At 37.5% G+C, this 15,021-nt stretch overlaps 1 protein-coding gene across 1 annotated transcript; it reads left to right on the top strand.

The window, feature by feature from the left end:
• The first annotated feature begins 7,595 nt into the window (after nt 1–7,595).
• On the top strand, nt 7,596–8,624 carry LOC133754904 (syntenin-1-like). The gene has a single exon (XM_062185250.1). The coding sequence runs from the start codon at nt 7,617–7,619 to the stop codon at nt 8,511–8,513; it is 897 nt and encodes a 298-aa protein (XP_062041234.1). The 5' UTR covers nt 7,596–7,616; the 3' UTR covers nt 8,514–8,624.
• Nucleotides 8,625–15,021: the final 6,397 nt, after the last annotated feature.

The following is a 15,021-nucleotide window of genomic DNA, read 5'->3' as shown; positions in this document are numbered from 1 at the left end:
CTGAGAAGCACTAATAAGTTCCACATGGAGACAAAAACTCAACACATCTGTGCTGTCTAGGCAGAAAACTACAGCAATTGCTGCAAAGAAACATGATATTTGTGTTGGTGTAGACGACATTTTATGCACTTGCCTAAGAAAATACTTTGCTAGTCTCCAAAACCAGTTTGACTGTGATTATCTGAGTCCATTGCATACCAGTTCCACAGCACTTTGTCTGGATATGCCTGGATGAAACCAGAAATATCCTCTTGTGTTATGGCTAACTCAATCCCAGATCTTGCTACAGGCTCTGCTTTGTGCCTTTTGATATTATCAATGGATTTTATGGTTTTGAATGAATTTAAGCAGGAATATTTGCTTTCATGCTGGGAAACTCTAATTATTTCCACATTGAGACTCCACCTCATTCATTTGTGTTTTCTAGGCAGAAAACTACAGCAATTGCTGCAAAGAAACATGATATTTGTGTTGGTGTAGATGACATTTTATGCACTTGCCTAAGAAAATACTTTGCTAGTCTCCAAAACCAGTTTGACTGTGATTATCTGAGTCCATTGCATACCAGTTTTACAGCACTTTGTGTGGATATGACTGGATGAAACCAGAAATATCCTCTTGTGTTATGGCTAACTCAATCCCAGATCTTGCTACAACCTCTGTGTTTGTGTTTTCTGGATAATATCAATGGACTTTACGTTTTAGAATGAATTTCTGTAGAAGAAATTCTGTTTTGTGCTGGAAATGCTAAGTGATTCCATATGCAGGCCCAATGTGTTCACATTTGTGTTTTCTACGCAGAAAGCTAGAGCAATCGTTGCAAACAACCAGGATATTGATATTTGCAAACATGACTTTTTATACACTTGGCCAAGAAAAAGAGTGCTTTTCTCCAAACCAGCTTGAGAGTGATTTTCTGAGTTCATTGTATACAAGTTCCACAACACATTGTCAGGATATGACTGGATGAAACCACAAATATGCTCTGTGTTCTGGCTAACTCAATCCCAGATCTTGCTACAGGCTCTGCTTTGTGTTTTTTGATATTATAAATGGACTTTATGGTTTTGAATGAATTTAAGCAGGGGATATTTTCTTTGGTGATGGGAAACACTAATTAGCTCCACATGGAGACACAAACTCAACACATTCGTGCTGTCTAGGCAGAATATTTGTTTTGGTGTAGATGACATTTTATGCACTTGCCTAAGAAAATACTTTGCTAGTCTCCAAAACCAGTTTGACTGTGATTATCTGAGTCCATTGCATACCAGTTCCACAGAACTTTGTCCGGATATGCCTGGATGAAACCAGAAATATCCTCTAATGTTATGGCTCACTCAATCCCAGATCTTGCTACCACCTCTGTGTTTGTGTTTTCTGGATATTATCGATGCACTTTATTGTGTTGAATGTTTTTTTATCAGGGAAAATTTTATTTTGAACTGGGAAACTTTAATTGGTTCCACATGGAGACACCAGCTCTACACATTCGTATTTTCTAGGAGAATGCTAGAGGAACCGTGGGAAACAAACATGATATTTCTGATTGTATGCATGATATTTTATGCACTTCCTAACGATAAGATTTTGCTTTCGTCCAAAACCATTTTCACTGTGATTTTTCGGTCTATTGCATACGAATTCCGCATCACTTTGTCCGGATATTACTGGATGAAACCAGAAATATGCGGTTTAGTTTTGGCTAACTCAATCCCAGATATTGCTACAGCCTCTGTGTTTGTGTTTTCTGGATATTATCGATGGACTTTATTGTTTTCAATGTTTTTATCATGGAACATTTAATTTTGTACTGGGAAACACTAATTGGTTCCCCATGGAGACACCAGCTCTACCCTTTCGTGTTTTCAGGGAGAAAGCAAGAGGAACTTTGGGAAACAATCATGATATTTCTCTTTGCATAGATGACATTTTATGCACTTGGTTAACGAAATGACTTTGCTTTTCTCCAAAACCATTTTTACTGTGATTTTCTCAGTCCATTGCATACGAATTCTACACCATTTTGTCCATATATGAGTGGATGAAACCAGAAATATGCGGTTGTGTTTTGGCTAACTAAATCCCAGATATTGCGACAGCCTCTGTGTTTGTGTTTTCTGGATATTATCGAAGGACTTTATAGTTTTGAATTCTTTTATCATGGAACATTTAGTTTTGTGCTGGGAAACACTAGTTGATTCCACATGGAGACACCAGCTCTACACATTCGTATTTTCTAGGGAGAAAGCCAGAGGATCTGCGGCAAACAAACATGATATTTTTGTTTGTTTACATGACATTTTGTGCACTTGCCTAATGAAAAGACTTTGCTTTTCTCCAAAACCTTTTTCACTGTGATTTTCTCGGCCCATTGCATACGAATTCCACACCACATTGTCCTGATATGATTGGATGACACCAGAAATATCCGGTTGTGTTGTGGCTATCTCAGTCCCAGATATTGCTACTGCCATTGTCTAGGTTTTTTCCGGATATTATCGACAGACTTTATTGTTTTGAATGTTTTTTTATCAGAGAACATTTAATTTTGTGCTGGGAAACACTTGTTGATTCCACATGGAGACACTGCTCTACACATTCGTATTTTCTAGGGAGGAAGCTAGAGGTACTGCGGCAAAGAAACATGATATTTCAGTATCTATAGATGACATTTTATGCACTAGCCCATGGAAAAGACTTTGCTTTTCTCCAAAACCATTTTTATTGTGATGTTCCCAATCTGTTGCATATGAATTCCACACCACTTTGTCCGGATATGATTGGAAGACATGATAAATATCCAGTTATGTTTTCGCTAACTCCATCCCAGATATTGCTACAGACTCTGTGTTTGTGTTTTCTGTATATTATCGAGGGACTTTATTATTTTGAATGTTTTTAACAGGGAACATTTAATTTTTGTTTTGGGAAACACTAATTGGTTCCACATGGAGACACCAGCTCTACACATTGATATTTTCTAGGGAGGAAGCTAGAGGAAGTGCGGCAAACACACTTGACATTTCTGTTTGTATAGATGACATATTATGCCCTTTCCCAAGGAAAAGACTTTGTTTTTCTCCAAAACCATTTTTACTGTGATTTTCTAAGTCCAATGCATACGAATTCCACACCACTTTTTCAAGATATGACTTGATGTAACCAGAAATATCCGGTTGTGTTTTGGCTAACTCAATCCCAGTTATTGCTACAGGTTCTGTGTTAAAGTTTTCCGGATATTCTCGACAGACTTTATTGTTTTGAATGTTTTTATCAGGGAACATTTAATTTTGTACCGTAGAAACACTAGTTGACTCCAAATGGAGACACCAGCTCTACACATTCGTATTTTCTAGGGGAAAACTAGTGGAACTGCGGCAAACAAACATGATATTTCTGTTTGTATACATGACATTTTATGCATTGCGCCAAGGAAAAGACTTTGCTTTTCTCCAAAACTATTTTTACTCTGATTTTATCAGTCCATTGCATATGAATTCCATGCCACTTTGTCCGGGTATGAGTGGATGAAACCAGAAATATCCGGTTGTGTTTTACTACCTCAATCTGAAATATTATGAAAGCCTCTGTGTTTTTTGTTTTCTGGATATTATTGATGGACTTTATTGTTTTGAATGTTGTTTATCAGAGAACATGTAATTTTGTTCTGGGAAACACTTGTTGATTCCACATTGAAACACCAGCTCTACACATTCTTATTTTCTAGGGAGAAAGCTAGAGGAAATGCGGCAACAAACATGATATTACTGTTTGTAAGATGACATTTTATGCACTTGTCTAAAGAAAATAATTTGCTTTTCTCCAAAACCGTTTTTACTGTGATTTTTCGGTCCATTGTATACGAATTCCACACCACTTTGTCCAGATATGACTGGATTAATCCAGAAATATCCGTTTGAGTTTTGGCTAACTCAATCCCAGATATCGAAACAGCATCTGTGTTTGTGTTTTCTGGATATTATTAATGGACTTTATTGTTTTGAATGTTTTTATAAGGGAACTCTTAATTTTGTACCATAGAAACACTAATTGGTTCCACATGGAGACACCAGCTCTGCAAATTCGTATTTTCTAGGGAGAAATCTAGAGGAACTATGGCAAACAAATATGATATTTCTGTTTGAATAGATGACATTTTATACACTTGGCTAATGAAAAGACTTTGCTTTTCTCCAAAACCATTTTTACTCTGATTTTATTGGTACATGGCATGCGAATTGCACACGACTTTCTCCAGATATGACTGAATTAAACCAAAATATCCGGTTGTGTTTCGGCTAACTGAATCCGAAATATTGTGAAAGCGTCTGTGTTTGTGTTTCTGGATATTATCGACAGAATTTATTGTTTTGAATGTTTTTTTACAAGGGAACATTTAATTTTCTGCTTGGAAACTCTAATTGGTTCCACATGGAGTCACCAGCACTACACATTCGTGTTTTCTAGGGAGAAAGCTAGAGGAACTGCCGCAAACAAACATGATATTTCTGTTTGTATAGATGACTTTTTATGCACTTGCCTAGGAAACGACTTTGCTTTTCTCCAAAACCATTTGTATTTTTATTTTCTTGCTCCATTGCATACAAATGCCACACCCCTTTGCCCGGATAAGACTGGTTGAAATCAGAAATATCTGGATGTGTTTTGGCTAACTGCATCCCACATATAGCTACAGCCTCTTTCTTTGTGTATTCCGGATATTATGAACGGTTTTATGGTGTTGAATGTATTTTATAAGGGAACATTTATTTTTGTGCTTGGAAACACTAATTGGTTCCATGTGCAGACACCAGATCTACACATTCGTATTTTCTATGGAGAAAGCTAGAGGATATGCGGCAAAGAAACATGATATTTCTGTTTGTATACATGACAATTTATGCACTTGCCTAAGGAAAAGACATTCCTTTTCTCCAAAACCATATTTACGGTGATGTTCCCGGTCCATTGCATAGGAATTCCACACCACTTTGACCGGATATGACTGGATGAAACCAGAAATATCCGGTTGTGTTTTGGCTAACTCAATCCCACATATTGCGACAGACTCTGTGTTTGTGTTTTCTGGATATTCTCAACGGACTTTATTGTTTTGAATGTTTTTTATATGGGAACATTATATTTGTGGTTGGAAACACTAATTGTTTCCACATTGAGGCACCAGCTCTACATATTCGTATTTTATAGGGAGAAAGCTAGAGGAACTGCTGCTAACAAAGATGATATTTCTGTTTGTGTAGATGACATTTTATGCACTTGCCTAACGAAAAGACTTTGCTTTTCTCCAAAACCATTTTTACTGTTATTGTCTTTGTGTATTGTATACAAATTCCACACCACTTTGTCCGGATATGACTGGATGAAAACAGAAATACCCAGTTGTGTTTTGGCTAACTCAATCCCACATTTTGCGAGAGCCACTGTGTTTGTGTTTTCTGGATATTTTCGAAGGACTTTATTTTATTGGATGTTTTTTATCAAGGAACATTTAATTTTCTGCTTGGAAACACTATTTGGTTCCACATGGAGACACCAGCTCTACACATTCATATTTTGTAGGGACAAAGCAAGTGGAACTGCGGTAAACAACATGATATTTCTGTTTGTATAGGTGACATTTTATACATTTGCCTAACGGAAATACTTTGCTTTTCTTCAAAAATATTTTTACTGTGATGTTCCCGGTTGATTGCATAAAAATTCCACATCACTTTGTCAGGATATGACTGGATGAAACCAGAAATATCCGATTGTGTTTTGGCTAACAAAATCCCACATGTTGCGACAGCCTCTGTGTTTGTATTTTCTGGATATTATCGACGGACTTTATTGTTTTAAATGTTTTTTTATAAGGGAACATTTAATTTTGTGCTTGGAAACACTAATTGGTTCCACATGGAGACACCAGCTCTACACATTCGTATTGTCTAGGGAGAAAGCTAGAGGAACTACAGCAAGCAAACCTGATATTTCTGTTTGGATAGGTGACATTTTATGCACGTGTGTAATGAAAAACTTTGCTTTTCTTCAAAACCATTTTTACTGTGATATTCCCAGTCCATTGCATATGAATTCTACACAACTTTGTCAGGATATGATAGGATGAAACCAGAAATATCCGGTTGTGTTTTGGCTAACTGAATCCCACATATTGCGACAGCCTCTGTGTTTGTGTTTTCTGGATATTATCGAGGAACTTTATTATTTTAAGTGTTTTTTATAAGGCAACATTTAATTTTGTGCTTGGAAACACTAATTGGTTCCACATGGAGACACCGACTCTACACATTCGTATTTTCTAGGGAGAAAGCAAGAGGAACTGCGGCAAAGAAACATGATATTTCAGTTGGTATAGGTGACATTTTATGCACTTGCCTAACAGAAACACTTTGCTTTTATCCAATATCATTTTTACTGTGATTGTCTGTGTCCATTGTGTACGAATTCCACACCACTTTGTCCATATATGGCTGGATGAAAGCAGAAATATCCAGTTGTGTTTTGCCTACCTCAGTCCCACATCTTGCGACAGCCTCTGTGTTTGTGTTTTCTGGATATTATCCACGGTCTTTATTGATTTAAATGTTTTTTTATCAGGGAACATTGAATTTTGTGCTTGGAAACACTAATTGGTTCCACATGGATACACCAGCTCTATATATTCGTATTTTCTAGGGAGAAAGCTAGAGGAACTGCCGCAAACAAACATGATATTTCTGTTTTTGTAGGTGACATTTTATGCACTTGCCTAACAAAAAGACTTTGCTTTTCTCCAAAACCATTTTTACTGTGATTGTCTGTGTGTTAGGTATACAAATTCCACACCACTTTGTCCGGATATGACTGGATGAAACCAGAAATATCCGGTTGTGTTTCAGCTAACTCAATGCCACATTTTGTGAGAGCCATTGTGTTTGTGTTTTCTGGATATTATCGACGGACTTTATTTTATTGAATGTTTATTATCAAGGAACATTTAATTTTGTGCTGGGAAACACTAGTTGACTCCACATGGAGACAACAGCTCTACACATTTGTATTTTGTAGGGAGAAAGCTCAAGGAACTGCAGGAAACAAACATGATATTTCTGTTTGTATAATGACATTTTATGCACTTGCCTAAAGGAAAGACTTTGCTTTTCTTCAAAACCATTTTTACTCTGATTGTTTGTGTCCATTGTATACGAATTCCACACCACTTTGTATGGATATGACTCGATGAAACCATAAATATCCGGTTGTGTTTTGGCTAACTCAATTACACATATTGCGACAGCCTCTGTGTTTGTGTTTTCTGGATATCATTGACAAACTTTATTGTTTTGAATTTTTTTTATAAGGGAACATTTAATTTTGTGCTTGGAAACACTAACAGCTTCCACATGGAGACACCAGCTCCACACATTCGTATTTTCTAGGGAGAAAGCTAGAGGAAGTGAGGAAAACACAGGGGGGGCGGTGCTGTGACGCGCCTGGTGGGCGGTCCTTGCGCGCGCGCTGCTCTCCTTTTCTCAGGTCTCGGAAGTCGCTAGCTGTGATCGATGGGGCGGCGGCAGCGAGTGATTCCTTGTGGTCTAGATAAATCAGGAAAAATGTCTCTCTATCCATCTCTTGAAGACTTGAAGGTAGACAAAGTAATTCAGGCTCAGACTGCTTTTTCTGCAAACCCTGCCAACCCAGCAATTTTGTCAGAAGCTTCTGCTCCCATCTCTCAAGATGGAAATCTTTATCCTAAACTGTATCCGGAACTTTCTCAATACATGGGCCTGAGTTTAAATGAAGAAGAAATACATGCAAATCTGGTGATGGTCTCTGGAGCACCACTTCAGGGGCAGTTGGTAGCAAGACCTTCCAGTATGAACTATATGGTGGCTCCTGTAACTGGAAATGATGTTGGGATTCGCAGAGCAGAAATTAAACAAGGGATTCGTGAAGTCATTTTATGTAAGGATCAAGATGGAAAAATTGGACTCAGGCTTAAATCAATAGATAATGGTATATTTGTTCAGCTAGTCCAGGCAAATTCTCCAGCCTCATTGGTTGGTTTGAGATTTGGCGACCAGGTACTCCAGATCAATGGTGAAAACTGTGCAGGCTGGAGCTCTGATAAAGCTCACAAGGTGCTCAAACAGGCTTTTGGAGAGAAGATCACAATGACCATTCGTGACAGGCCTTTTGAGCGGACAATTACTATGCATAAGGACAGTACTGGAAACGTTGGCTTTATCTTTAAAAATGGGAAAGTAATATCCATAGTGAAAGATAGTTCTGCAGCCAGAAAGGGTCTTCTCACGGAACATAACATCTGTGAGATCAACGGCCAGAACGTCATTGGATTGAAGGACTCTCAAATTGCAGACATACTATCAACATCTGGGACTGTAGTTACCGTCACAATCATGCCTGCTTTTATCTTTGAACATATTATTAAACGGATGGCGCCAAGCATTATGAAAAGCCTGATGGATCACACCATCCCTGAAGTTTAACAGTTAGGACACAATGGAAACAGCTGAGCGTCTCCAGTTTCCTTTCTCAACTACTTCTGTATTATGCACACGAAGCTTTCCCGGAGCCAGGGAGCATATGCTGCATGAGGACCTTCCCATCTCACGTTATGGCTGGGAATCTACTGGTTCATCTGATCTCCTCAGATTTCACGGTCGTTGTAGTCTTAGCCTGGTTTTACAGCTGTGAAACTTTCACAAGATTGACTGACTTTCCTAGAATAGTTTCTCTACTGGAAACCTGATGCTTTTCTAAGCCATTGTGACGAGGGTGATTGATGCCAGCTTAGCTTTGTATGAGAACCAGTTACCTTTCTTCTAGGTAATGAGTAGTGCTCTTCACGTCATTTTAGTTCTATGGTATATTTGCATTTTTAACAAGTACGTGATAGTACATTTAGAGTGATTGCCTTTGGTAGGTTTTTTTCTCTCTCTGTATGTATGTAAACACCAATTAGGTAATGCTGGTTTCATTCCATGTAAGCATTATACAGTTTATGTAGGTTATAAGAGATTATGATGATTGTCATTAAATTTTAACTACCTTCACTAATATGCTTCAACTGTCGCCTTAACTATGCTAAGCTCTAGAACAAAAGCCAAAATATAATTATTGCTGCCTTCCTAAAACTCAAGATGTAGTTCTGTATTAAACTGAAATGTGCACTAGCCCAAAAGAGGTTAATAGTACTTTCTGAGCCATAGCATAGCTGCTTGGTTGTATTTGACATTTTCTAGGCATCACGTAACAGAAATATCTTCTCCAAGTTGCCAGTACTGCTTCCTGAGAAACAAAGCGCTATATATTTAATGTAAAATTTCTTATACGAAACAGGATGAACTTTTGATTCCTCTTTTCATTTGTAGATTAAGTAGAATAATACTAATTTTGGCATCTGAATGTTAAAATTATGTAACCTACCTACTTAGGAAAAATGTTTTCCTGGTAATTTGTTCCAATTCCTGACTCTTACCTGCAAACAAAGTGACAGTGACACTTTATCTTTTTTTTCTGTTTTGGTTTATGCCTATCCTCATTAAACATGTATAAAGTGAAAAAAAAGGAAGTGCGGAAAACAAACATTTCGGTTTGTATAGATGACATGTTATGCACTTGCCTAACAGAAATACTTTGCTTTTCTCCAAAACCATTTTTACTGTGATTTTCTCGGTCCATTGCATACGATTTCCACACCACTTTGTCCGGATATGGCTGCATGAAACCAGAAATTTCCGGTTGCATTTTGGCTAACTCAATCCCACATGTTGCGACACCTCTGTGTTTGTGTCTTCTGGATATTATGGACAGACTTTATTATTTTGAATGTTTTTTCTCAGGGAACATTTAATTTTGTGCTTCGAAACACTAATTGGTTCCACATGGAGACACCAGCTCTACACATTCGTATTTTCTGGGAGAAAGCTAGATGAACTGCGGCAAACAAACAAGATATTTCTGTTTGTATAGGTGACATTTTATGCACTTGCTAAATGGAAACACTTTGCTTTTCTCCAATACCATTTTTATTGTGATTGTCTGTTTCAATTGCATACGAATTCCACAAGAATTTGTACGAATATGACTGGATGACACCAGAAATATCAGGCTGTGTTTTGGCTAACTCAATCCCACATGTTGCGACAGCCTCTGTGTTTGTTTTCCAGATATTATCGATGGACTTTATTGTTTTGAATGTTTTTATCAGGGAACATTTCATTTTGTGCTGGGAAACACTAATTGGTTCTTCATGGAGACACCAGCTCTACACATTTGTATTTTCTAGGGAGAATGCTAGAGGACCTGCGGCAAACAAACATGATATTTCTGTTTGTATAGATGACATTTTCTGCACTTGCCTAACGAAAATACTTTGCTTCTCTCCAAAACCATTTGTACTGTGATATTCTCAATCCATTGCATACGAACTCAACACCAGTTTACCTGATATGAATGGCTGAAACCAGAAATATCCGGTTGTGTTTTGGCTAACACAATGCGAAATATGTGAAAGTTTTTTTGTTTTTGAGCTTGTATATAGTAACTAGTTCCACAAGGAGACACCAGCTCTACGTATACGTATTTTCTAGGAAGAAAGATAGAGGAACTGTGGCAAACAAACATGATATTTCTGTTTGTATAGATGACATTTTATGCAGTTGCCTAACTAAAAGGCATTGCTTTTCTACAAAACCATTGTTACTGTGATTTTCTCGATACACTGCATACGAATTCCACACCAGTTTGTCCGGATATGACTGGATGAAACCAGAAATATCGGGTTTTGGTTTGGCTAACCCAATCCCAGCTATTGATACAGCCTCTGTGTTTGTGTATGCCTGATATTATCCACGGACTTTATTGCTTTGAATATTTTATCAGGGAACATTTAATTTCGTTTTTGGAAACAGTAATTGTTTCATCATCGGGACACCAGCTCTACACATTCGTATTTTCTAGGTAGAAACCTAGAGGAACTGCGGCAAACAAACATGATATTTCTATTTGTATAGATGACATTTTATGCACTTCCCTAACGAAAAGACTTTGCCTTTCTCCAAAACCACTTTTACTGTGATGTTCTCGGTCCATTGCATACGAATTCCACACCAGTTTGTCCAGATATGACTGGATGAAACCGGAAATATCCGATTTTTTTTTTGTCTAACTCACTCCCAGATATTGCTACAGCCTCTGTGTTTCTGTATTCCTGATTTATCCATGGACCTTATTGTTTTTAATGTTTTTATCGGGGAACATTTAATTTGTCCTAGGAAACACTAATTGGTTCCACATGGAGACACCAGCTCTACACATTCATATTTTCTAGGGAGAAAGGCAGAGGAACTGTGGCAAATAAACATGATATTTCTGTTTGTGTAGATGATATTTTATGCACTTGCGTAACGAAAAGACTTTGCTTTTCTCCAAAACCATTTTCACTGTGATATTCTCGATACACTGCATACGAATTCCACACCAGTTTGTACGGATATGACTGGATTAAACCGGAAATATCCGGTTGTGTTTTGGCTAACTCAATCCCAGATATTGCTACAGCCTCTGGGTTTGTGTATTCCCGATATTATCCATGCACTTTATTGTTTTGCATGTTTTTTATCAGGGAACATTTTATTTTGAGCTTGGAAACACTAACTGGTTCCACATGGAGAGATCAGCTTTACACATTCATATTTTCTAGGGAGAAAGCTAGAGGAACTGCGGCAAACAAACATGATATTTCTGTTTGTATCGATGACATTTTATGCACTTGCCTAATGAGAAGATTTGCTTTTCTCCAAAAGCATTTTTACTGTGGTTTTCTTGGTCCATTGCATACGAATTCCACACCAGTTTGTCCTGACATGACTGGATGAAACCTGAAATATCCGGATTTGTTTTTGCTAACTCAATCCCAAATATTGCTACAGCCTCTGTGTTGAGTTTTCTGGATATTATCCACACACTTTACTTTTTGGAATGTTTTTATCGGAGAACATTTTATTTTGAGCTTGGATACAGTAAATGGTTCCACAGGGACACAACAGCTCTAGGTATTCGTATTTTCTAGGGAGAAAGCTAGAGGAACTGTGGCAAACAAACATGATATTTCTGTTTCTATAGAAGATATTTTATGCACTTGCCTAACAAAAAGATATTGCTTTTCTCCAAAACCATTTTTACTGTGATTTTCTCGGACCATTGCATACGAATACCACAGCAGTTTGTCCGGATATGACTGGATGAAACCAGAAATATCCGGTTTTGTTTTGGCTAACTCATCCCAGATATTACTACAGCCTATGTGTTTGTGTATTCATGATATTATCCACGGACATTATTGTTTTGAATGTTTTTTATCAGGGAACATTTTATTTTGTGCTTGGAATCACTAATTGGTTCCACATGGAGACACCAGCTCTACACATTCGTATTTTCTAGGGAGAAAGCTAGAGGAACTGCCGCAAACAAACATGATATTTCTGTTTGTATCGATGACATTTTATGCACTTGCCTATCGAAAAGACTTTACTTTTCTCCAAAACCATTTTTACTGTGATTTTCCCGGTCCGTTGCATATGAATTCCACACCAGTTTGTCCAGATATAACTGGATGAATCCAGAAATACCTGGTTTTGTTTTGGCTAACTCAATGCGAAATATTGTGAAAGCCTCTGTTTTTGTGTTTTCTGGATATTAACGATGGACTTTATTGTTTTGAATGTTTTTTATCGGGGAACATTTAATTTTGTACCGTTGAAACACTAATTGGGTCATCATGGGGGCGCCAGCTCTAGGTATTCGTATTTTCTAGTGAGAGAGCCAGAGGAACTGCGGCAAACAAACATGATATTTCTGTTTGTATAGATGACATTTCATGCACTTGCCTAACGAAAAGATTTGCTTTTCTCCAAAAGCATTTTTACTGTGATTTTCTCGGTCCGTTACATATGAATTCCACACCAATTTGTCTGGACATGACTGGATGAAACCGGAAATATCCGGATTTGTTTTGGCTAACTCAATCCCAAATATTGCTACAGCCTCTGTGTTTGAGTTTTCTGGATATTATCCACAGACTTTATTTTTTGGAATGTTTTCTATCGGGGAACATTTTATTTTGAGCTTGGATACAGTAACTGGTTCCACAGGTACACAACAGCTCTACGTATTCATATTTTCTAGGGAGAAATCTAGAGGAAGTGCGGCAAACAAACATGATATTTCTGTTTGTATAGATGACATTTTATGCACCTGCCTAAGGAAAAGACATTGCTTTACTCCAAACCATTGTTACTGTCATTTTCTGGGGCCATTGCATACGAATTCCACACCAGTTTGTCCGGATATGACTGGATGAAACCAGAGATATCCGGTTTTGTTTTGGGTAACTCAATCCCAGATATTGCTACAGAATCTCTGTTTGTGTATTTCTGATATTATCCACGGACTTTATTGTTTTGAATGTTTTTTATCCGGGAACAATTTATTTTGTGCTTGGAATCACTAATTGGTTCCACATGGAGATACCAGCTCTATGCGTTCATATTTTCTAGGGAGAAAACTAGAGGAACTGCGGCAAACATACATGATATTTCTATTTGTATCAATGACATTTTATTCACTTGTCTATCGAAAACACTTTGCTTTTCTCCAAAACCATTTTTACTGTGATTTTCTCGGTCCCTTGCATACGAATTCCACACCAGTTTGTCGGATCTGACTGGATGAAACCGGAAATATCCAGTTATTTTTGGCTAACTCAATCCAAAATATTGTGAAATCCTCTGTGTTTGTGTTTTCTGGATATTAAAGATGGACTTTATTGTTTTGAGTGTTTTTTTTTCAGGGAACATTTAATTTTTTGCTTGGCAACACTAATTGGTTCCAAATGGAGACACCAGCTCTGCACATTGGTATTTTCTAGCGAGAATGCTAGAGGACCTGCGGCAAACAAACATGATAATTCTGTTTGTATCGATTACATTTTATGCACTTGCCTAACAAAAAGACTTTGCTTTTCTCCAAAACCATTTTTACTGTGATTTTTTCGGTCCATTGCATAGGAATTCCACACCAGTTTGTCTGGATATGACTGGATGAAACCGGAAATATCCGGTTTTGTTTTGGCTAACACAATCCCAGATATTGCTACAGCCTCTGTGTTTGTGTATTCCTGGTATTATCCAGGGACTTTACTGTTTTGCATTTTTTTTATCAGGGAACATTTTATTTTGTGCTTGGGAACACTAATTGGCTCCACATGGAGACACCAGCTCTACACATTCGTATTTTCTAGGGAGAAAGCTAGAGGAACTGCCGCAAACAAACATGATATTTCTGTTTGTAGAGATGACATTTTATGCACTTGCCTAACGAAAAGACTTTGCTTTTCTCCAAAACCGTTTTTACTGTGATTTTCTTGGTCCATTGCATACGAATTCCACACCACATTGTCTGGATATGACTGGATGAATCCAGAAATATCCCGTTTTGTTTTGGCTAACTCAATCCCAGATATTGCTACAGCCTCTGTGATTCTGTTTTCTGGATATTATCGATGGACTTTATTGTTTTGATGTTTTTATTAGGGAACGTTTATTTTAGTACCGTAGAAACACTAATTGGTTCATCAAGGGGACACCAGCTCTAGGTATTCGTATTTTCTAGGGAGAAAGCTAGAGGAATTGCGGCAAACAAACATGATATTTCTGTTTGTCTAGATGACATTTAATGCACTTGCCTAACAAAAAGACTTTGCTTTTCTCCAAAACCATTTTTACTCTGATTTTCTCAGTCCATTGCATACGAATTCCACACCAGTTTGACCGGATATGACCGGATGAAACCGGAAATATCCGGTTTTGTTTTGGCTAACTCAATCCCAGATATTGCTACATCCTCTGAGTTTGTGTTTTGTGGATATTATCAATGAACTTTATTGTTTTGAATGTCTTTTATTGGGGAACATTTTATTTTTATATTGGATAC

This window comes from Lepus europaeus, unplaced genomic scaffold, assembly GCF_033115175.1.
Source record: "Lepus europaeus isolate LE1 unplaced genomic scaffold, mLepTim1.pri SCAFFOLD_30, whole genome shotgun sequence".
In the NCBI taxonomy this organism is placed as follows: domain Eukaryota; kingdom Metazoa; phylum Chordata; class Mammalia; order Lagomorpha; family Leporidae; genus Lepus; species Lepus europaeus.
Note: the sequence above shows the minus strand (reverse complement) of the source record. Positions and strands in the feature narration are given on the sequence as shown.